At 37.3% G+C, this 23,961-nt stretch overlaps 2 protein-coding genes across 2 annotated transcripts; both read right to left on the minus strand.

Moving 5' to 3' along the window:
* Nucleotides 1–10,137: 10,137 nt before the first annotated feature.
* On the minus strand, nt 10,138–11,721 carry LOC136244148 (uncharacterized). The gene is made up of 2 exons (XM_066035664.1): nt 11,654–11,721; nt 10,138–11,548 (listed from the first exon to the last, which is right to left on the minus strand). The coding sequence occupies exons 1-2, from the start codon at nt 11,719–11,721 to the stop codon at nt 10,138–10,140; spliced, it is 1,479 nt and encodes a 492-aa protein (XP_065891736.1).
* A 6,933-nt stretch (nt 11,722–18,654) lies between these two features.
* Nucleotides 18,655–21,639, minus strand: LOC136244764 (uncharacterized). Its single transcript, XM_066036322.1, has 6 exons — nt 21,337–21,639; nt 21,105–21,257; nt 20,893–21,018; nt 20,631–20,802; nt 20,129–20,531; nt 18,655–20,044 (listed from the first exon to the last, which is right to left on the minus strand). Exons 1-6 carry the CDS (start codon nt 21,622–21,624, stop codon nt 18,901–18,903), a joined length of 2,286 nt encoding a protein of 761 aa, XP_065892394.1. The 5' UTR covers nt 21,625–21,639; the 3' UTR covers nt 18,655–18,900.
* Between the last annotated feature and the right edge of the window lie 2,322 nt (nt 21,640–23,961).

Consider the following 23,961-nt stretch of genomic DNA (forward strand, 5'->3'; position numbering starts at 1 on the left):
CTTATAGCAAGATTCTCTATCAACAGAATGTGACTGTCGCTTGGGCTGGCAGCCAGAGAATAACTAGGTGCAGGTGATGCCGCTAGCACAAGACCTCTGCTGGCCATAATCAAATCCACGCCTGACAAGTCTATGACATTTAGTAGCAGCTAGTGTATACTAAGCATCGTCAGTATTTTATAACATAGAATTCCTTTGTGCTATATTGCATTTATAATGAATCATGCATGATCAGCATCACATATGGAGACCTCCTAAAAGTAAGAAGAAAACATGAATACAATAGCTTTATCAGATGCTTTCTTACTCACATGAATACATAACTTCCCAAGCAAACCCACACACTTTGTGATATCTGAGCCAATAGTAGATGATGCTTCTACCCACGTGCTGTGCAGGTTGTAGATAGTGGGGCAAGTGACAAGGACGACGATGTAAGTACACTAGCATCTAAAAAGCCTGTTATAGCAGTGACAGCGAACTTAAATGACCATGGGCTAAGTACAATAAGATCACATCTGCTGATGTCGACAGACAGTTTATGCAGACCATGTCAAATATTGACAAGGCAATAAACAATGACAAGTCCCAAACCCATATTATAGATAGTGATGATGAAGACAGACTGTTAAGACTCAAAATACAAGTCATATGCAAAAATGCAAATACTGAAGGTATTCCATGGCATGGAATGGATGAAATCGTCTCCAGCTGGACACGTAGGTCACACACAATATTATCCACCTATGTTACTGGAACCAACAAGTTTTTCTGGGGGGGGGGGGGGAAACTCGTGGTATTCATATCCACAAGAGTATATAATAGAACCAAGAGTGTCGAACGGTGTATTAGCCCATGATTAATGATTGCGTGAAGTAACACAGATATTTCAGTAGTTGTTTGTTTACGTGAAATGGTAATTTGAAATGCGTACGTGGCAATGGGTCTTGTTCGCCAGTTTTCCGTGTTATTCAACCAAGTATTCAACAATTATTGTACAAAAAGTGTAGTAAGGACCCAAGATAATTCCAGCTCGCTAAAGCAACGGTTGCATAGTTATTTATTAATAATATTAATGATCACATGTTGGTCCATAGCTTCTAACATTCCTGTACTGCCATGGTACAGAGCCATTTCTGCTTACAAAGAAGCTCTCCAATTTTTCCTGGCACTATTTCACTTTAAGAGTGTAGTTGTTGGTCCCACTTCTTGAAATATTCTGCATGGCATCATCTCGTATAATCCTCCTCCGATCCCCAGAAACAAGATTTCCAGTGCTGTCCTCTGAGTCAACAAACTTTGATGATGTTTTCTACAGTGTTGAGGTTTGCTCGAATCAGTTTTCTAAAAATTCTACACTTCGCTGCTAAAATGTCAAAAGTATTTTATTGTCCTCCTGCAGAGCGATAGTCTATAGTTGAACATTTCCCTTGATTCTGATAGCCCCTTTCATGGGTATGGTTTCATTAGCCATGTCTTTGGTGGAAAGATCTCATTTGATACTAAAACATTAGGTAATCTTGTTCCACCGCTAGCTTCAGGTGTGGGGACATCTAGTAAAAGCCTTGTATAACTCTGACTGTGAAAAAATAGCCGCGTCATTATTTCTCCCATACCCTCCAATGTCTACAAATGTGAAGCAGTATTTGCTGTCACATATAGCCATTAAGACCATACTGTTGAAGCCTTTGTAATTAAAATAGTTTGATCCACCATTTTTTGGGCAGTCAATTGCAATATGTTTGCCATCTAGTGCACCTAAACAGTATGGAAAATTCCACTCAGTCTCAAAGTCCTCAGTAATGGCTTTCCATTCATCATGAGACTGAGGACATTTCAGGTATACTGCATGAAGAGCCTTCCATATTCCTTCACAAGTTTCTTGAATTATATGGCACACAGTTGATCTTCCTATTCGAAAAGCAAATGATTGCAATTGCTGTGAATCACCAGTGGAAAGGTAGTGAAGTGTCAAAACAATTCTTTCAGCTGGTGATATTGTGTCTCTGCTTCTGCATGTAAGGTGGTCAATCTTTCTGGTGACATTCAAAGATACCTGTGTATATGTAGTCATCTACCACTAACTTTTTAATCAGCCACATGCTTATGGACCAATAGGAAAAGGTTTAAATTTAAAGTTAGGTTATCTGAATATTGGCTAGCTATAGCTAGTGGTCTAGTTAAAGAGAGAACCATGTATCATTAATGATATTTAAACAGGCATGATCATTTACCAACATAAAAATATAGCTACTGGTCACTATATTATTTTATTAATTTTTTCCTGTCCCTGAATATCCTCTGAGAATTCAGGTAACACAAATTCTGCGTTGTCATCATTGGGTTTTTGTCTCTTTATGGTCGATCTATCTGAACTAGAAGAAGACCTTTATCAACAAGGCTAGGACGTTTCCCTAATTTACATGTACTTGAAGTACATGACACTGTCTGTGAAGATAGATTGGATACAGCATACCAACCAGGGCTTTTGTAATGGACAACAAATTTCACCCAATCAAATTGCACATTGAGGATCCTATCATGCTCCATTGCTTTATGTACATCATCAAAAGCTTCCTGTACAACATAGCCAATCCTCTCCCATATAGTGCCAACCTTGATCTGAGGTATCAAAGTGGTATATTTCTTGGTTTCTTGAAAGATCTGTGTTGACGTTTTGAGATTACATCAAAAGCCTTACTTTCCTTCAGCTCTTCTACAATAATGAAATCTATCTTGTCTGAAGCTGAGTGGAATGCTCCGTTTACACTGGCAACATGGTTGGTTTGATCAAAGTCGTAGATTATCCAAAGTACCTATATAGTGCTTTACCACACCTAATAATTGCATGCTTAGTCTTGTTGGAGCCGAAACTTTTTACACAACTTTGTTTAGATGTTCTTGATGAAGATCAAGAGGTATGTTTCTTCCTTTTACACCCACTGTGTTTACAAATCTGCTAAACAATAATTGCTCAGCTTACTGAGGAGGCAAGTCATGGAAATATTGGCATAAAAATGCATTGTTTCAATTGAATAGTTTGTTCGCCCTGAATTGTGGAAAATTGGAAGAAGGTAATACCAGCAATCTTCTGGTTTGAACGTTGGTAAGTTTTATTTGACATTTTTCAAGCACCTTTTTACCCCACGGTGACTGTTCTATTAGAGTATTTCGACCCCTCCATTTACAGTTGTTTGATTTTTGCCTTGTAACTCTATAGCGGCCACTGTGATTTCTTTTAAACCACAAAAGGTTTAAGCTATTATGGATTCGACCTATATGCATCCCAATTTTTAAGTAATTCCCGTAAGTGGTTTACTCTGTAGGCGTGATATCAACTCTGACCAACCTTTTGTAAAGTACCATTTTGTTGGACTACCACTGTGAAGAGAACATAAAAACCAGAGGAAATTAAGAGAAGGTTACTTAATGCCATCTATACTAGGTACAACGAACTGTCTATGCAGCACTGGATATTCAGCATCAACTTCATGCTTTTGAATATAAAGACTATGCATTTTTGCTACATTTAAAAATGGGAAAAGGTATTTACGGCATGTTGTTTGTGCTTTCCTCTAAGGTCTAGTGGTGGTCATGGTAATTCCAATATAGCTTCAGATAGTCTTCATACATGAGAAATAGAAATGCCATGTATTCCAGCAAATGCTGCACAGCACACCACCTTTTCTTTTCCAGGGATATGAACCTAAAAAGGTTTCATATACTCATTGTACATAGATATTGTATTAATCAGAAGAGTACTGAGTCTTATTTAGACAAGGGAGCATACAACTCAAATGTTATTCATCATAAGGTACAAGGCAGCCATGTTTGAAGTTCCCTTGTCCATAGGATTCAATGCACTCTTGATATTACATAATTATGTGCATCACTATTAGCCAGAATTTAACCCTTAAACGTACATAAGCCTACATATATAGGCAAATACGCATGGCTGTATGCAAAGTGCTATAACTTTTGAAGCATATTTTCTATGGCTAAGCAATTTACTTCATTCTACTCGTAATGTAATAAGTGTTACATTGACACCTAGGGCTTTCCCCTTTGTGCTAAAGCATGACTCCAGAACTCGCTGTGTAATCAATTTTTCATTAAATAAACATGCAAAACCTTTACATACCTTTATAAAATGTAACATACCTTTATAAAATGATCCATAACTTGATGGCAGTTGTTCCAATCGACGTCCAATAACTTGATGGTACTGTGATGAAATCAGCTGGACTGTTTGATACTGAAACAGGATTTGCAGGGGATGAAACAGTGATGGAATTGATGGTACTGTTAGACAGCATAACAGAGTTTCCGGAGTTACTCAACGGTACTGTGATAAAATTAGTTGGACTGTTTGATACTCATGTGGAGATTGTATGTATGCAATGGGTATATGGCTAGAGTGGGCTTACTAAAATTTAGCAACCGTATTAGAGTTGCCTATGCTAACAAGCAAATTAATACAACTATAGTACCTTATCCACTATATACTAACACTTAAGTTGCTGCACTGAATAAAAGTATGGAGCAATCTAGTAACCATAGTAACTTTTTTCAAATAACTTTTATTCCAACTCTGTAATGATGTACAGGATATTTACTACTTTGTGTGATACAGGTTTTCCCCTGGTGCATCTCCTGATGCTCTCACAGTTGGAGGATCACAATAACACGATGAGTTATATCTTAGACTATTTGATGGTACCAACTATTGAAGCTAAGTAGACCAGGCTATTTTCAGTGGTACCTCACAGGCTATTTTTTGGAGTATTAACAGTGATGCTGGATATTAGAGATAATCTCGTTCAACCGGTAACAGAGACAAACTTAGAATCAACCAGGTGGTACCATTAAGCTTCCAAGATACATCACCTAATTGTCTCCTACATATCAACCCTGACTATTTACAATCTCAAGAACCTCAACCATATCAAGTGTTCTACTCTGTATCACCAACACAACTTCAGAGTCTCATTGAAGAAATGGAGAAGACTTTGTATGCTTTAACTTACATTGATAGATATCAATACAACTCCTGAGGTAGAATTCCAAACATTGATGTTTGCAAAGTTGGGTCAACTAAAGGATACATCTTCAAATCTCCTTCAATCTCAATGATATGGATTCTACCGAATACATAGCTGTATTTCAAATGACAAATCTTCTTTATTCTCAAGTTTACAGGACTACCAATAAGAGGCACAATGAGAGACATACTATGTATTTCCTGTCTAAAAATAATAGCACACTGGTCAGTACAACTGTTGTGCCCGCCACCAGATTCGAGTTTAGCCAGTGTGAATAGTAAGAATTAGACTAGTATCGTTTAGTAGTTGGGTTTTGTTTACTTAAAACGTCTATTTAGCTACTTTTTTTCGCTCGAGGGAATCACTATGGCGATTAGTCTGGCGCTTAGTCTATATGGCGATTGAGTGATCACGCTGGCATGTTGAGCACTACATAATGAGAGTCGAACACCGAATGCAGGTTAGTGATATATAACCCATAGCGTACTAGCTTTCAATATCTCAGGTGGCTGCAGTACTGCAGGGGGAATGTCATCGCAACATCCGGCTTGGTTACCCACAATCGATGTTAGAAACCTGGCCTTTATAAGTGTTACAGCTGTCTTGTGAGACTCTCCCCATCTATTAGGTGAGTGGTACATAACAGTTATACAACGTGCACTCGTGCTCTGCCTGTATAAACGCACTTGCCTTCGGGCCTAACAGCCCTCAGGCTCGTGCGTTTATATCAGGCAGAGCACTCATGGCCGTTGTATAACTATATAATAGAGACCATGCAGTTATACATAATAACTAGTGTAAAAATATTTTTAAAAACTAAAACATGGGAATGGAAATCACTGAAAAAGTAAAGAAACAAAAATCAAACAAGACAGCATGTTAATCACACAGAGATCTCTATTATTTGGACTCAAAGAAACTAAGGAAAAAAGCAGTAGTTTCTCCATAAATCAGGGTTGCTAATATTATATTACACAGTACTAAATTATACTAGATGAATAAAAAATTGGAAATTTTAAAATGGGAATAGGGATTGCTGAAAAAAGCCACAAAACAAGAAGAGATTGCTGGGGTGGTAATGTAAACCACAAATCTCTATTTTGACTCTTTGTAATAAATTTTTAGTGACATCCTATGTCATTTTGAAGTGAGTCAAAATAGAGATTTGTGGTTTACAGTACCTGCACCCCAGCGATCCCTTCTTGTTTTGTGGCTTTTTTTCAGCGATCCCTATTCCAATTTTAAAATTTCCAATTTTTTATTCATCTAGTTTGTGTACTTTTTATTAATCCAGTAATGGATTATGAAGAAAACTGTTGTGAACAGTGTAATTTTGCATTCTGCATAGTAACACCATCAACATTTCAGTACACACATGAAACTGATCAAGTTGCAATGTGCATGTAGACTGAGAGTCTCCTAATAAGAGCTGCAATTTATGCCTTTAATAGCTGCAAATTCAGTACAAGGATTGTTGTTATACACTTGACTGCATTATGTATACATCAGGGTGAACTCCCTTCAGACTGGAAGAGGGCATATGTAACGCCAGTATACAAGAAAGGCCCGTGTACTAATCCATCGAACTATAGACTTATGTCATTGACTAGTATTTGCTGTAAGTTGTTGGAACATATCATCTCCTCAGCAATATCTTCTCACACTATTGACTACAATATCATGTGTACAAATTAACATGGATTTCTTTGATTGATAATGAAGACTGTGGTGAATAGTGTAATTTTGCATTCTGCATAGTAATGCCATTAATGTTTCAGTACAAACATGAAACTGATCAAATTGCAATGTGCATACAGACTGAGAGTTTCCCAATATGAGCTACAATTTACATTACTGGTGCCTTTAATAGCTGTCAAATTCAATGCAAGGATTGTTGTTATACACTTGACTGCATTATTAGAGTATTTACATGACTGCTCTATTAGAGTATTTAATCTGGATAACCCGCCCACATACAATAATCACGGAGCGAAAAAAAACCACCTTGCAACAAAGTCATCAGCCCAGATTAAGCTTCCTGGTCTATACTGAGTTTAATAAAGACAGATTCTATTAGCCACAAGCAGCGCACATCAAAAAACCTAACATTGAGTGTGATTTTGTATGGCTTCTCAAGCGTAATGGCGTCTTGGCAAGAAGAAACGGCCCGGTTTGGGCCATTTCCATCCAAAAACGAACCAAAAATAGGTCATGGACACGCACAATGATCCATTCAGCAAGCCTTGTTACTTTTTATTCCAGGATTCTCCTTGTAAACTTCGCTATGCCTGTGAAAGAATAATATTATGAATAATTCAATTGACGCATGTCAAATAAAAAAGTATGCGACTGTCGGTATAAAATTTTGATGTAAATTATCGGGAAGTCGGCTTATAAACTTTCACCCCCGCATGGTCAGATGGTCTCTGGTTGTATCCATGAAGACAGCGAAAGAGATGGATAGCTGAGTAATATCACGTCGAGTATCTTGTTACTAAGATGCTGGGAGTGAGATAACTGACGCGAACTGGTGAAAGCGACTCGCTCTCACAGACGCTACGTACTGACCCTATGGTCGACTTCAAGCTGCTAGCAATTGATCCCCTTTATGAGTACTGAATGATACTGCCGCTGACAGAGCTGACTGCCAGGACATATTTACTCTGTAAGAATGCATCATGCTAGTCGGCTAGCCTAGTATGAGCTACATTAAGCTGAGCTAGCTACATTAACTTAAGTTATAAGTTACATTAGTGCAGTCTTATACTATTAAACTCCAGACTCCTTTAGTGTTTGACATAGCCTTTTCCTTAAATTTGCTCTGGGCGGGCAGTCATTATTGTACTTGAATGCCTACTGTATTATTGAAATTTTACTTCCCAGCAAACCCGAGCAGGTGGTTTATGAATATGTAAGATATACATTTTTCTTATAGAAAAAAAACAAACTTTTTCTTAGCTGTAAATGATGACACATGTAAAGTAAAGGCCATGCCAACTTGATTAGTTGTTTCACAACCCACCTTTTTCATAGATTGAAAAATTAAAAAATATATTTTTGTCACAGTGAAAATGAAACTAAAATACCAGTATATAGAAATTCTGAACACAATCTTCAATTTCTTCCGGTGACACATAGGTGTCCCAGTGTTGGTTTAGTGGGTAGGCATGTCAGTGCTATGGACGTGTGACCATGCTATAGCAGTAGCCGAAGGCTTTGCTGTTTTCTTTGTTGTGAGTGTCTGTACCTCATGCTCACACAATGTGTGTAGTATGTGCATGTGTGTAGATTTCCCATGTGTGTAGCTCATGCTTGAATAGTTTTGAGGGACAGTTAAAATTGAATTGTTGGAGAACATTTTTAAACCGGCATTGTAAAGTAATCCACAGTGGAACACTCGATGTATTTCAAACTTGATTTCAAATGATTAATTAACACTAGATTGTGTGATTATAGATTGACTGATTGCTAATATGTATATAAGCAATATATAAACAATAACATAAATTTGTGTACGAATTATGTGCAACTGTTATTGGTAATGTACTAATGTTGAATCTTTATGTCTTTTACAGTGCTAACTCAAGTAAATATTGAATTGTTTTTTCCAAAATCGGATGGAATTCCATCACCTCTGACAAAGCTGAAGTACAGCATGTACCCTTGTGGAGTGCAGATCTTCAAGGGAATGCCACTTTCACCAGGGATGAAATGACTTAATTGCTTCCTTTGACGTAAATAATATTCAACTGTACTAGGACAAACACAACAATAGTCTCCTACAGAGTTTAATCCCCAGAAGTGCCAGCCTTCACCAAGGAGTTCGTTGAGATCACTGAAGTTGGATATGCGATATCGTGGAATCTGTTTTGCCCTCTGATGTTTATACCCTACAGATGCCAACCCTTTCGCAAAGGTTTCCTTGTCAAATGGCATGGTTATTTTGACAATAGGGTTGGATCTCTTAGTACCTGATGTTACCAGCCTTGTTCGACAAATTGAAGAACTTGAGCTAATACAGGATCACGTCTGGTCCAAGTACGAATGTCATTAACAGTCACTGGCGAGTTAGCCAAATGATCCAACAGTAAAACGAGTTCTGGTGCCATAGGCACTTGAGTTGGGGTTGTAGACAATGGCAATCGGCTCAAAGCATCAGCATTACTGTGCTGATTGGTACCACGGAAAACAATAGTGTACTCATAGGCAGACAAAGTTAGTGACCAACGTCTAATTCTAGCAGAAGCTTGTGCAGAAGTTGCCTTGTGTTGATGAAACAAGGATAGCAAAGGTTTGTGGTCTGTGACCAGTTCAAATGAGTGTCCCAGTAAGTATGAACGGAATTTGTTTACACCAAATACACAAGCAAGCCCTTCTTTTTCAATTTGACTGTAGTTCTTTTCTGCACTACTTAGTGAGCGAGATGCATAACCAATTGGTCTCTCAGAGCCGTTAGCATATTTGTGTGCTAAAACAGCCCCAAACCCATAGGCAGAAGCGTCCACTGCAAGAGTAAGCTTTATGCTTGGGTCAAAGTGAACTAGTGGTCGGGATGACAATAACAATTCTTTGGAAGCCACAAATGCTTTGTGTTCTGTAGCAGTCCATTTCCATTTGGCAGATTTTTGCAACAACTGATTTAAGGGTGATAACACAGTAGACAGATTTGGCAGGAATCTACTATAATAAGTCAACAGTCCTAAGTAAGCTCTCAATTCTTGAACATTTGTTGGTGCTCGGGCATTTTGAATAGCTTCAACTTTATCAGGAAGTGGATGTAAGCCTTCACTGTCAATTTTATGGCCTAGGTATGCCACAGAATCTGCAAAGAATTCACATTTCTCTTTTCTAGCTTTTAGCCCAGTCTTTTCAAGGCGATCTAAAACTTGGTCAATTAACTTTAAATGATCAGATTTATTGGCACTTGAAAGAAGTATATCGTCTAAATATACAACAACATTTGGTATACCTTGCAATACATTCTCCATCACACGCTGAAAGATTCCAGGTGCTGACGAAACACCGAACGGCAGACGTGTGTAATGAAAGAGGCCTTTGTGTGTATTAATGACAACATACTGCTTAGATTCATCAGCTAATGGAGGTTGTTGGTATGCTTGACTAAGGTCAATCTTACTAAAATTTTTCCACCTGCTAGTGTGGCAAACAAATCCTCTACTTTAGGTATTGGATATTTGTCTAGGGTGGAGACAGGATTGACAGTTTGTTTAAAATCTCCACAAATACGAACATTGACTTTGTCAGGCTTTAAAACTGAAACGATTAGAGAGGCCCAGTCAGACACTTCAACTTTTTCTAATGTTCCCTCATCCACTAAACGATTTAACTCTTTCTCAACTCTGTCACGTAGAAAATAAAGGACCGTACGTGCCTTACAGAATTTGGGTTGAGCTGAAGGGTCTACCACAATTTTGGCTTGAAAGCCTGTAAGAGTGCCTAAGCCTTCTTCAAAAACTTTTGAGTGTTTCTGCAAAACTAGAGGAAGCGAGTTGTCATGTACAAGAAATATTTCCTGCCAATCAAGTTTGAACATTTGCAGCCAATTACGACCTAGCAATGTGAGGCCAGACCCTTTGACAATAACTAGTGGCACAGTAAATGATTGACATTTGTATGTAACTTTGACATCAACAGAGCCCAAAACAGGAATAGACTCACCAGAGTAGGAAGACAGTCTGACTTCAGAGGGTGCAAGTTCTCTTTGAGGCCAGTGTTCCCTGAATGTGGTCTCAGACATGAGAGACAATGAAGCTCCTATGTCTAATTGCATTGAGACAGAAACACCTTCCATGTCAACAATTACATTCCAGGGCGTGGCTTTTCCAGGTGAGGTAACATTCAATAGTGCATATTCATCAGTTCCTTCTTTGACAACAGTGTTAACTCCTTTGCTTTTAGCATTGGACTGTTCTGTGCTCTTGGAAGAACCTGATTGCTCTGTAGGTTTAGTCCTCTTACTGCGGCAGACTTTCTGCAAGTGTCCAACCTTACCACATTTCTTACACACAGTTTCTTTGTGTTTGCAAGTTGGAGCGTAGTGGCCATGCTGTCCACAACGATAACAAACGTTTGTCAGTCTAGTAGAGTCTGTTACATGATGTACAGGTGCAGGAGGCACGGAGTCAGGATGAGTCGTCAGTTCTCTAACATTCTGAGCAGCCGACTCCATTCCTTGAGCTATTTCCAACGCAGACTTAAAAGTCAATTCTTTCTCAGACAACAAACGGCATTGAATAACAGCGTCATTGATCCCACAGACAATGCGGTCTCTTAACATGGTCTCCAGGGTAGCTGCAAAGTTGGAACGCTTCGCAATGGAACGTAGTTCAGACACGTAAGAAGTAACTGATTCTCCAGGTTTTCTAAACCTTGTGTGAAACTTGAAACGTTCGACAATCTCTGAAGGAGCCGGAGTAAAGTGTTCAGAAAGTTTCTCGACCAGTTCAGTGTACTCTTTTTCTCCGGGCTTAGCTGGAGCCACGAGGCTAGACAACAGTTTGTAGTTGCTGGCACCGATGACTGAAAGAAAAATAGCTCGCTTCTTGGGTTCTTCGGTAATCCCATTTGCCACGAAAACATGTCCCAGTCACTCGACATACAACGGCCATTCATGTTGACTCGGGTTGAACACAGAGACTTTGCCAAATGCTACCGCCATCTTCGTCGCCAGAAATGTAGTATCGTGATTAAAGATTCTTAATCATGAACACTGTAATATCATACAGATTACAATAATCACAGCAACAGTAACTACTACAATCATCAAGCAAGTGATTTTATATCCCACGTGAGCCATGCGCATGCGTATCCACCACACTTGTTAATTTTAATAATATTCTTTATCAGGTCTTATCCACAACAATTTGTATTACAAGCTATTCACAAAAAAAAAGCAGCTGCTCTGCGCTTTAGTTTGCCGCCCAAACAAAACCTTTACGTGACATGACGAGGAAATTACATATTCTTTAAAAATAAATAATGACATCATACAGTATGAAACAATGATTAATATTGAGCTATGCGGTTGAGCATCTGGGACTTTGTCTCGCAACTTCTGTAAGCTGCTGACGTGACCCTTAGTTCTTCTGAAACTTTAGAGGCTGGAGAATCATATTCCACCCGAACTAGAAGGTAACTCTACCTGTAAGATATTAAATAGTTGTATACAAGTGTATTTTATGCAATATCAATTTAATAAAAGTATTTGCGTTTGCGCTTTTGTATTATTAATTTGACAGCATTTTTTGATATGAATAATAAAAAGAATAATCCAACAACTGAATGTGTTACTGTATAATACTCTCAATGGCAGCTTGATGTATTATTTTGAAATACGTCAAGCGATTAGCCAATAGAATTAGTATTACACTTGTTTGTCAAGGTCCCTTAATAAAAAACCTGTAATGCTAATTTGATTGGCTAAAATAGTGTGGTGTGTTTCTATTAGAAGTAGATGTCCGACTTGACAACTAGTGTTACCATAGTGATAGATGCCATGGCATAGCAACAATATGGTGGCTTAGCAACGGTTGCTATGGTAAACGTCACTTTGAGACCATAGCAAACGGTTGCTAGGCAACGGTTGCTAAGTGTGACTGGTCTTTTGCAGCTATGGTTGTCGGATTAATTTGCAATAGGACGGATGGCTGTGGTATTAGGGATTAATAGTTCTCGCATTGTAAACAGGAAGGAAATAGTGCTTGGCTTCGCCTTGCACTATTTTACTCCTTCCTGTTTACAATGCTCGCACTATTAATCCTGAATACCACCGCCATCCGTCCTATTACATACACTAATATGCCGAACAAACGGGTGCATTTCAGTTTTGTCTGAAATACACATACTGTTTCCTTTTCACTTGATACTTACTACTGGACCTGTACTCATTGCAAAGAACCACCAGGGAGTTGTTTTGAGTTGAAGGATGCTTTTCAAGGTGGTTTTTAGGTGTGCGTTCTATTAAAATTTTTGCAAAACTGAACATGGGCGATCCCTATTATGAACCCACTATCGTGGTTCATGATATCATGAAGTTAGTCATCATGTATAGTAGTTGTTAAATAGTCAGCTAGAGTTTGCAAACACCAATGTATTGTTTCATTACTATTGGATGTACTTTGTACTATACAGCTTTGACATATCCAGTGTATAACACATGATGCATGCTGTGGTCAGCAATAGTATGGTTCTGATTTGTACAGCTATGCGATCACAATAAGTCAGGTACACAATAACATTGTTGCTCTGGTACGAACTTAATATACTGTGGGTAATGATATAAGGTTTCCAAATGAACTTATTAACATAAATAGATTGGATACTTATTAACACGTTGGTTACCCTTGCAGAGACTATGAATCAGAAGCAATGGAAAAGTGAACCTACAAGAAGCTATTTGCTTGAGAATGGGTGTTATCATTATAATATGCTTTTAAAAGTAGGTCATGGACGTGAAGAAAGACATAGGAAGGAAAGTTATGTAGTTTTTATCCCCCAAAAGTAGCTACTCACATTTTGCTCTAGCCCTGTGAGAAAAAATAATAAGATGAACAAAATGGCATAGCTATTTCAGAAATTAAAAAAAAAAACAAAAAAAATGTGTTCATTCTTTTTGACCTCATATTTTCCAGTGGACCCAAACTTCTTCCAATTTAACTTCTAAAGCTTCTTTTGTGGTTGGGGAGTTCCTAAGGTGGTGTTTAGTTGTGTGTTCTATTAGGATTTTGGAAAAAAAAAACATAGGTGATCTCTATTATGAACCATGCACTACCGTGGTTTATGATACTGGTATCAAATATGGAACAGTTGTACAAAGCTATATACAAGTTGAGCTGGATACTGATAAACAGCTAAAAATGAAAAAAGTGGATTATTTTTCTCAAGAGAATTAACATTTCGGCCAACTAGGTGGTTAAAAGTTATTGACAACTCCATTACAAGTTCAGGAGTCAGTTGTAATAGACACTGCACTTTTATGACTTCCACATAGTGAATGTATGGTGAAAATTTAGATTGACTGTAAATATTATTCATGTCAGGCATTTGAATAAAAAGGTTTTGAATATTTTTAGCAGGCCAAGTAGTGCTACAAATGAGCCAATTTCAAAATCTTGTGTAATCGCATTGATGAGTTATTAAAGTTTTTGAGGATCCAGCTGCACGTACATGCTTATAATTGTGTGGGCATTGTTTGTCAAATCCTGTTAACATTTACAATATTTATTTATGTAAATTTTATACCATACTTATAGAAGATTGTCAAATTTATCACAATCCATATTTTTAAATACTCTGCTTGGTAAAAAGTTTTCTGGGGATAAAATTGCAAATGCTTTATAGTGGAATGTTAACTATAGCTATTATAAACAGTACACACACACACACACACACACACACACACACACACACACACACACACACACACACACACACACACACACACACACACACACACACACACACACACACACAAAATACTGCATGAATGGTTAAAATTTGAGGCATAATTGAGCATAACTGGTTCATTTTGCAGGAAGTTCTGAAAGCATAATGGTCAAATTTAAAAGCATAAAATCAAGTCTATCCTATCTGGAATTCTCATCACCAAAATGATTACTGTATTTGAGTATAATTGTATGTTCTATTAGAGTAGTTGGTTGATAACAAGTGTAGTAGCATTATGAACGCCCTGAGAGGTATGTGATATAAGTGTGATTACACTGATATATCTTTCTATACATAATTTAAGTTAGGCCCTGCCATCACAAAATAACCTACCAATTATAAAATCCCTGTAGTTCCATGCCATCCATAGAAGGTCACTGTTTTGTAACAACAACAGTAAATACTGTTACAGTTGGTACATTGTAGAATTTTTGAACCGGTAGTGAGTTAATATTTTGTGTGTGCATGCATGTGTTAGCTAGAATGACATTGTTAATGTTGAGTCACTACAACCAAAAGGAAATTCCAAATGACTATTCTAGGGAGAGTAGATTACAGTGGAACTGAACACCTTGAAACCAGGGGTGGTCCATAAGTATGAAAAGTCTGTAACTCTCTCTGAAACTGTGTATAAAATCAACCTAAAAAAATACCATTATTATCATCATTTACCCTAATAGAACAGTCACCACTCTAATGAAGCAGTCATTTCCATACTTCAATTAACCGAGAATCTGGATTAACCTGGATAAGTGAGGTCCACATAGCTGAGGTTTCACTGTAATAAATCCTTAATGATAACTTGAATAGCGTAACCTGAAATATATAGGCCTGAAATATAGCATAATTATGATACTATATGTGCATTCTTTGTAATTGCTAAAAAGTATGACTTAAAATTACTTTAAGATTCAAAATTGCAACACCTAATTTTCAGACATTTCATGCCCCAAGATCCCCTAGCTGGAGCATGCTATTCATGCTGAGTGTGTTTCACACACTAGAGTATGTGCATCATTTCATGGTCAAACATAAGCACTACAAGGTCTAGACTGCCTCACCTATTTGAAATTTATATGCCCCTGATGAGGCTCATATTATAATTATTATTCTTTAGCCCACTGGCTTCTATTATAATTTCTTCAGGTTTGATGAGCACTATCCCAGTTACAAAAGAAATGTTACTTGGCAAGTTATCGTCTTTTTTCTACCAATCAAAACCTTTATGTTCTGTCTTGTTGCATGTGCTGCAACCTTGTCAGTATATGGGGTAGTTAAAGTTACCATTTCAGACAAATTACTGTAATATAGGAACAAGACTGGTTGTGAGAGGTGTACTCTAGCAATTACCATCTTATAACCAGCCTATGCTGACTTCCCTATGTAGGTGTTCTCTATAATAACTTTTATAGATGCTAAAAACCTAAAACTCTCTTACATAAAATTGTTATTATTGTACATAAGATTAGATCTACTTTATTGAAATTATTTATACTATAGCATTGATACCTAGCTAACTTTTCATATCTGCAAAAATTAAAAACGAACTAATGTAATGGAAAGTTTAATGCAGTGCTGTTCATACCTGTTGAAAATCATGTATGTGAGCATGTAGACCCATGTATATAGCTGAGGGATTGCATGTGCACATAGTATTGTACATACCATGTGCATGGTACTGAGTACTACCTGTTACCAACCTACAATTTTAAATAGTAGCATAACAGAAAACACTATATGCATTTAGTAATAAATTATGGTATAAAGATTTAGCAATTACTTAAATTGGTATGGGTATAAGCTACATTATTCTATGCCACTGTAATTATTACATAGCGTTTAAATATGGTACAGCTATTATTTACCCAGTGGAGAGAACTTTTACATTAAAGAAACTTAACATTATTCAATTATGTGTATGGCTTTAACCTTAGTTAGCCACACCCTTTCAGTATAATGCACTTAGAGTTAAGCATGCACATACTGAAAAGTTTGGTAAGATATTGCATGCATACACATGCTATATAGTAGACATTGGTGTTGTCAGTGACATTTAGGTGTACTGAAAGCACAAAATTTAATATAAAACATGGTGTTGAAAAAGGTGCATGTAAAATGAGAGGAAAAGATGACACACTTGCAGAAAAACAACCAGTAACTTGCTCAGTTCTGAAATATAGGGCAACTGCAAGCACCAAACATAACCATGTTTTATTGTTTTTGTACCTGCAATATTTTTGTTTTGCACAACATGCAATGAAGTTAGCTAAGTGATAGAAAGTTATTGGTACCTGTGAGATTATTTCAGTATACTTATAAGCTTTAACGCTTTTATTAAAGCATATCTATAGCAACAGCATTGAAATGATGTCAGGCTGTAGCACTAAATCCAAGTGCTACCATACAACTTTCTATAGCACTATTCATTCGTTCTATTGTCAATTAGTGAATCCTGGAACTATATGAACCCAGTAACCACCGGAACCCTGGAAATTCTGGAACCCTGAAACCTCTGGAACCTCTAGAACCTTGGAACCTCTGGAATCCCGAAACCTCTGGAACCTCTGAAACCCTGGTACCACTGGAGCCTCTGGAACCCTGGAACCTCTGAAACCCTGGTACCACTGGAACTACTGGAACCTCTGGAACCATGGAACCTAACCTGTGGAACCCTGGAACCTCTGAAACCCTGGAACCACTGGAACCTCTGGAATCCTGGAACCCTGGAACTACTGGAACCCTGGAACCCTGGAATCTCTTGAACCCTGCCTGGATACACTGGAATCCTGGAACCTAACCTCTGGAACCTCTGAAACCCTGGAACCACTGGAACCTCTGAAACCCCTGGAACCTCTGGAACCTTGGAACCTCTGGAACCTTGGAACCTCTGGAACCTCTGGGACCCTGGAACCCTGGAGCCATTGGAACCCTGGAACCTCTGGAATCCTGGAACCACTGGAACCTCTAAAACCCTGGAACCACTGGAACCCTAGAACCTAACCTCTGGAACCCTGAAATATCTGGAACCTCTGGAATTCTGGAGCCCCTGGAACCATTAGAACCCTGGAAACTCTGGAACCCTAGAACCTCTGGAACCCCTGGAACCTCTAGAACCCTGGAACCTCTAGAACCCTGGAACCTCTTGAACCTCAGGAACCTTAGAACCATGGAACCTCAAGAACCCTGGAACCTGTGGAACTCTACTACATAATACACTTTATCAAGAGTTCATAATATTAAGAGAGGAGAGTGTCCTACTGAAGTATAGCCTGTATAAATGCGTATCTCAAAGTAATACAGTAAAACTTTGATTATTTTAGGATATCATGTCAACACAAAGCGTTAAGGAGTGTTGACAATGACATCAGTGGACTGCTTATTGAAGCCATAACTACAACAGTCATTGAAACTTAATGCTGAGTACATCCCTGACCAACTAGCACATTGAAAGTGACTATAGGTATTGCATCATAACTTTGAGATTCGCGTTTGTATAGGCTATACTTCAGTAGGACATTCTCCTCTCTTTTAATATTATGAACTCTTGACTTTATAGTAAAAGTCTGTAGGCAGTTTAGCAACAGAGTATTAGATACAACAGATGTAACTAGTTATAATATTATAGCTACTTTAAAAAGCAATCTATTACAAAATTTAGTTACTCCCAACTCTTAAAATTCTGTGGCATCCTTCTATATAGTATGCACAAGTTGAGCTGAATCCTGAAAAACAGCTAAAAATTAAAAGTGGATTTTTTCTCAAGAGAGAAACATTTCAACCAACCAGATGGTTAATGGTGACAGCAAAGGTGTCAACAATAAAGATGTACAGTTTGGCTTCATTGCAAGTTTGGGAAAAGACTACAATGGACACTGCACTTTTGTGGCTTCCCCACAGGAAGTGTATGATGAAAATTTTGATTTGCTGTAAATGTTATGTCAAACTTTTGAATGAAAAGATTTTGAAACGTTTTTAGCAGGTCAGCAGTACTACAAGTGTGCCAAATTTCAAGATCATATGTAATTGCATCCATCAGTTATTAAATGTTTTTGAGGATTCAGCTCAACGCGTACATAGTATAGTGTAGTAGCAACTTCTCTGGAGAGTTTGTACTATACCAAGGTGCTAATTTTCTCCAGTCTAACTATGTGTTCAGTGTAAATCACTCAAGATGTTATACTTTATAGCTACTGACATGTTACATTAAATTGTGTGCAGTACATTTAGGTTAGTGCATAGTTTGTCTTCATCAAACCTGATCATTGTATCACAAGTAAGAAATGTATATCACAATAGAGTTTTAAAAATCTGTACACTTGATAATAAACAACTAATAAACATATCAAATAATTCTTTAAAAACTTAAAAATTATAGACTGAAGAGTTAGAAAAATTAGCGTTCAAAAGAGATCAGGTATTTGAGGCTGCCATCAGGCGTAGGTACTCCAGTGATCACTGACGGAACTGATCCATTCTCAAGTTCTTCTTTTACAGTTCCCTCAATTTGGTCCATACCAATATCCATAGACATCTTATACTTTCTTTTCTTCCTTGTCATCTGCTGAAATACAAGAGAATAAGTGGGTGGGTTAGTTGAAATTGTAGTGAAGTGAGACAAGTAAAATTTGTTGCTGTATTGTGTGGTAATTGTTTCCTGTAGATCAGACATGCTAACACTGGGGAAATGTTCAGTAACCAATTTGCCTTCAACATATACTGAACTGTATCTTGTTCTGTTATTTTGGTTTAGTGCAACAGTTGTACTGGTCAGTGTGTTATTTTCAGACTGGTAATGGTATGTCTCATTGTGCTTCTTGTTGGTAATCCTGTAAATTTGAGAATAAAGAAGATCTGTCTTTTGAAATACAGCTATGTATTCAGTGGAATCCATATCATATAGTAGAGTGAGTTGATATTGAGATTGAAGGAGATTTGAAGATGTATCCTTTAGCTGACCCAGCTTTGTAAACATCAGTGTTTGGAATTCTACCTCAGCCATATACTTGAATATCAAGCTGTAATGGAGGGAGGAGTTGTATTGATATCTATCAATGTAAGTTAAAGCATATGAAGTCTTCTCCATCTCTTCAATGAGGCTCTGAAGTTGTGTTGGTGATACAGAGTAGAACACTTGATATGGTTGAGGTTCTTGAGGTTGTAAATAGTCAGGGTTGATATGTAGGAGACAGTTAGGTGATGTATCTTGGAAGCTTAATGGTACTGCCTGGTTGATTCTAAGTTTGTCTCTGGTACAAGTTGAAATGAGACCATCTCTGATGTCTTGTGCTGTAGCATCACTGTTAATACTCCAATAAATGGCTGCTGCTCCACTAACAAGTGGTGTAGCTTGTGAGGTACCACTGAAAGTAGCTACAGCATCTGGTCTGCTCAATCCAGCACTAGTTATGTCTTCACCAGGAGCAAAGATGTCAACACAACTTCCATAGTTAGTACCATCAAATAGTCTAAGATACAACTCATCGTGTCGTTGTGATCCTCCAACTGTGAGAGCATCAGGAGATGCACCAGGCGAAAACCTGTATCACACAAAGTAGTAAGTATCCTGTACATCTTTATATATTATATGAACAACTAACAGCACATGAGAGCACATTGCATACCTGCATGCATCACTAAAGTCATTTCCAGCAGCAACTACAACTAGGATTCCTTCATCAGTAGCATCTTTGATTGTTTCACCCACAGATTGACTTATTGGTCCACGTAGTGACATACTCACTATAATCTTCCTATCCCCTTGAGCTATCTTCTCTCCAATCACATGATTTAGTCCAAGAATGACATTAGCAAAAGATCCTGATCCACTACAACTGAGGACACGAATACTGTATAGAGTAGCATCTTTGGCAACACCAAAAGTCTTTCCAGCAGCCAACGCAGCAACATGAGTTCCATGGCCTTGACAGTCACGTCCTTGTTGACTACTACCAGTGATCAAATCAACCGGATCATAAAAGGTTGGCAGTACTCTATCCTCAAATTCATTGTGGTCAAATCTGATTCCTGTAAGTGCAACATAACTTTGTTAGCTATCATCCTTATTATTTTTATTGGTTCATAATTTACACAGACTATACAGACTATATACAGGTATCCACTGACCTGTATCAAATATGTATATATCCACTCCTGTGCCATTACCAGGACTATCATACTGTCCATTGAGAGGAAGATCAGATTGATCAATTCTGTCCAAATGCCACAATGATGTTGCTGATGTCATGTTGATCATTTGATCTTCTTCAATATACTCCACAACTGACTGGTTACACATCTGAATGTGATAATATAATATTGGTTATGAAAATTCTTTAACAACACCAGTAACAACACATTACTATATGTGACATATCATATCACTTACCAGTTCAACTCCCTCCATGTTCATTCTCATTGTTGCTCCACGACGTCTACGACTATTAAACTCATTCACACCAGTAATCATTACTGAGTTGTCCAAGTCACTTGATGCTGATATGATGATTGGCATCTGCAGAATAAGGCAACTAATGTCAATATTGTGTACACATAGTATCATATCAATGTGTATTATATAGATGTGTTGTTTATACTTACAATTTCTGACATGTTTTCATTCTGTTTAATCATGACAATGTAACTGGTATGAGCCACAAATCCATCACTTCCTTTAATAAGCTTATCACACTTTGGTGTGTTATCCATATCCTCTACTTCTTTGATTGATCTCACAAATGGACTGCTACACAGCTGTACAGAGAGTATCTGATAACTTTGAATCCATTAATATATACAGTACACACACATGATATTATGTTGTGATACATACCTTTTTCAGGTCCTTAGGTTGTAGGATAGCAGTAAATGACTTGCTCCTAGTTTCAATATCACTTGCTCCATTCAATGTTGCCATCAAACTTTGCACTTCATCTGACTTTATTCTTTGAGTCATTCTAACCATATACCGGCCCATCTCCATAATGTCATTTGATACTCCAGTCTCTCCAATAGTGGTGGTATCCATGATAAGCTTATCACAAGTCAGTGCTGTAGTGAGAACTGTTGAACTCACTGCTACTAGTAGTAAGATTTGTAGTATTCGAAGAATATTTGTCATCTTATTGCTTGAGCTTTTGCTTGAAACTGTTACTAATTTGGCTTGTCTTAGTTATTCTTTTTATAGCATTTCAATACACTCCTACAAGTGTATTGCTAACCACACAGGATGCAGCCATTCAAGCACAGGAAATGACATTTCCACACTACTGAAGCAATTACATTAAACATGTTTATCAAACATCTTTATTGTACTGTATTTACTGTTAGGTGTAGATGCTCTGTACATATTCAAGGTGACTCAATTTCACCCACTTCATGCACAGTACTGCCCAAATGTGGTTCTGTACACTGTCGTTTGTTAACAACAATGATAACAAGTCCGTAATTTTGCAAACACACAGTTAGCCTCCTCACTCTGCTGGAGAATCACTATGCATAAAAGAGATGTTTCATAATACTAATCACTTGTACGTCTGGCAGACATATAGGGATTCACATGGTATAGTTAGATGCATCCAACTAAGCATTATAATGTCCATGGTAGTGATTACCTATGTATCAGAAAAGAGTTGGCTACAAGCACTTTCTTGTTATTGCTTGCTAATCAGCTAATGACTGCATTGTGGTCTGTTTTAACATTTTTGGCCACTAACAGAATCATCCATTGTTCTTGTAAGTGTTCTATTCGATATCATGTATTGTCACATGTAACACATGAGGGTACACCTATCTACCTATGTATCATGTTCAAGATGCAAGCACACAAAGTGATATGCCAACTATTAATAGTATTTTTGATAGTAATTAGTTTTGTCACAATGATGATGACTTATATATGTAGCTTTGTCCCACTTTACTAACTTTGGTAAAGATGCAAGCACACAAAATGATATGTCAAATAGTCTATTAATAGTATTTCTGATAGTAATTAGTTTTGTCACAATGATGATGGCTTATGTAGCTTCGTCTTACTTTACTAAATTTGGTAGGAAAGATGTCTCTTTACTGATTTGAATGCCTTATCCACCACATCCTGTAAACCACAAAAGTGTTTTGCAATGATTAAAAGAAATAAAGAGAAAGTAAAATCATATATTTACACAGGAAGAAACCATTTTGAATAGTGACAACTTTTCACAAACTAATAACCTTCAACAAGCTACCCATGGACTTTCTAAGTGTATATCATTAACATTAGTTCGTGTATACACTATACACATAGCTAGCAAGTACACTTACACACACAGATGCACTACACAACATGCACCAACTGTGACATTCAGTTTGCAAACAGCCACATGTTTAGTATTCATACAAAAGCAACATGGTACATGGTGTGTACATAGCACAGTGTATTAAGTACAGGACCAACCAAATCAAGTTTACTCAACCAAATCTGAGTGTTCTAATTATCAACTGAGATACTATAGCTCAGTTTACATGATAATAGACTATTACCAAATTAGCTACATAGGTGTTCAATTTCTCAGGCTCCACTATGTGCCTGTAATATCAATTAATTATAATATCACAGCAGTTATTAACACTGTAGTCCTTGGCAAATAATGGCTGACAAACCTGCAGGTGTTTCTAGGTTAGATGCTACGTTTGTAATTATCATTTCTTTTTTTATGTCAAAGCTGAAAATCATACACCTTGCTGGACTGTATAGTAAGTATTGATCAATGTCATACCATGGTATTTAAAAATATTGTGATGTTACTAAATATCCACTAGCTTCCATTGTATCAATAGCCTTATTGTAGACTAAGCAATGCTTACTCTTAGCTTACTCTTTAGATGGATAACAAATTGGAGATGTTAGCCAACAAACTTTTTCAGCAGCGGTGACAAATAACACTTCCATATTCGATTGGAACCTTTCTAGTAGTCCCATGCTAGCTAGCTCTTTACTACTCTACTCTTGCTAACAAGTTCAGCCATAATACCGTTTGAATGAATAATGGCAATTTCTGATATACTTGGTATGTCAGTACATTGTATTAATAAGTGTTAGATGACATTTAATTATTCAGTTTTAAAAATATATTATACAATAACTAAATATTAGTATATTGCCCTACTGTATGGTAACTACTACCATGGTCAGGCACAATAAATTGGTAGCTATATGGTTAGTAAATGCGTCCATGTAGCATCTAGCTACCTAACATGTATAGTAGAATACAAAATGCTCTAACTATAATGAAATGAGTTGTTCAGTTAATTGTTACAACCAATGAAACTAGCTACTTTAGAAAGTTCAGTATAGCTCAGAATCTACACTACAAGATAGCTAGCACTAGTTCCAGTGAACAGCAAAATAATACTAAGCTATATACAATTAAGGTGCTTCTTTTTTTTCATCATCAAGTCATGATAGCAGTGCTAATGA

Source organism: Dysidea avara, chromosome 14 (genome assembly GCF_963678975.1).
Source record: "Dysidea avara chromosome 14, odDysAvar1.4, whole genome shotgun sequence".
Classification (NCBI taxonomy): Eukaryota; Metazoa; Porifera; class Demospongiae; order Dictyoceratida; family Dysideidae; genus Dysidea; species Dysidea avara.

Excerpts from the sequence above, each read along its gene's own strand:
- LOC136244148 (XM_066035664.1), bottom strand. The coding sequence starts at position 11,721 with ATGGCGGTAGCATTTGGCAAAGTCTCTGTGTTCAACCCGAGTCAACAT. Across the intron at positions 11,549-11,653 it reads GAATGGCCGTTGTATGTCGA|CCTCGTGGCTCCAGCTAAGC; the intron begins GTGACTGGGACA and ends ACTGTTGTCTAG.
- LOC136244764 (XM_066036322.1), bottom strand. The coding sequence starts at position 21,624 with ATGACAAATATTCTTCGAATACTACAAATCTTACTACTAGTAGCAGTG. Across the intron at positions 20,803-20,892 it reads ACATGGAGGGAGTTGAACTG|ATGTGTAACCAGTCAGTTGT; the intron begins GTAAGTGATATG and ends TATCACATTCAG. Across the intron at positions 20,045-20,128 it reads GACTTTAGTGATGCATGCAG|GTTTTCGCCTGGTGCATCTC; the intron begins GTATGCAATGTG and ends TGTGTGATACAG.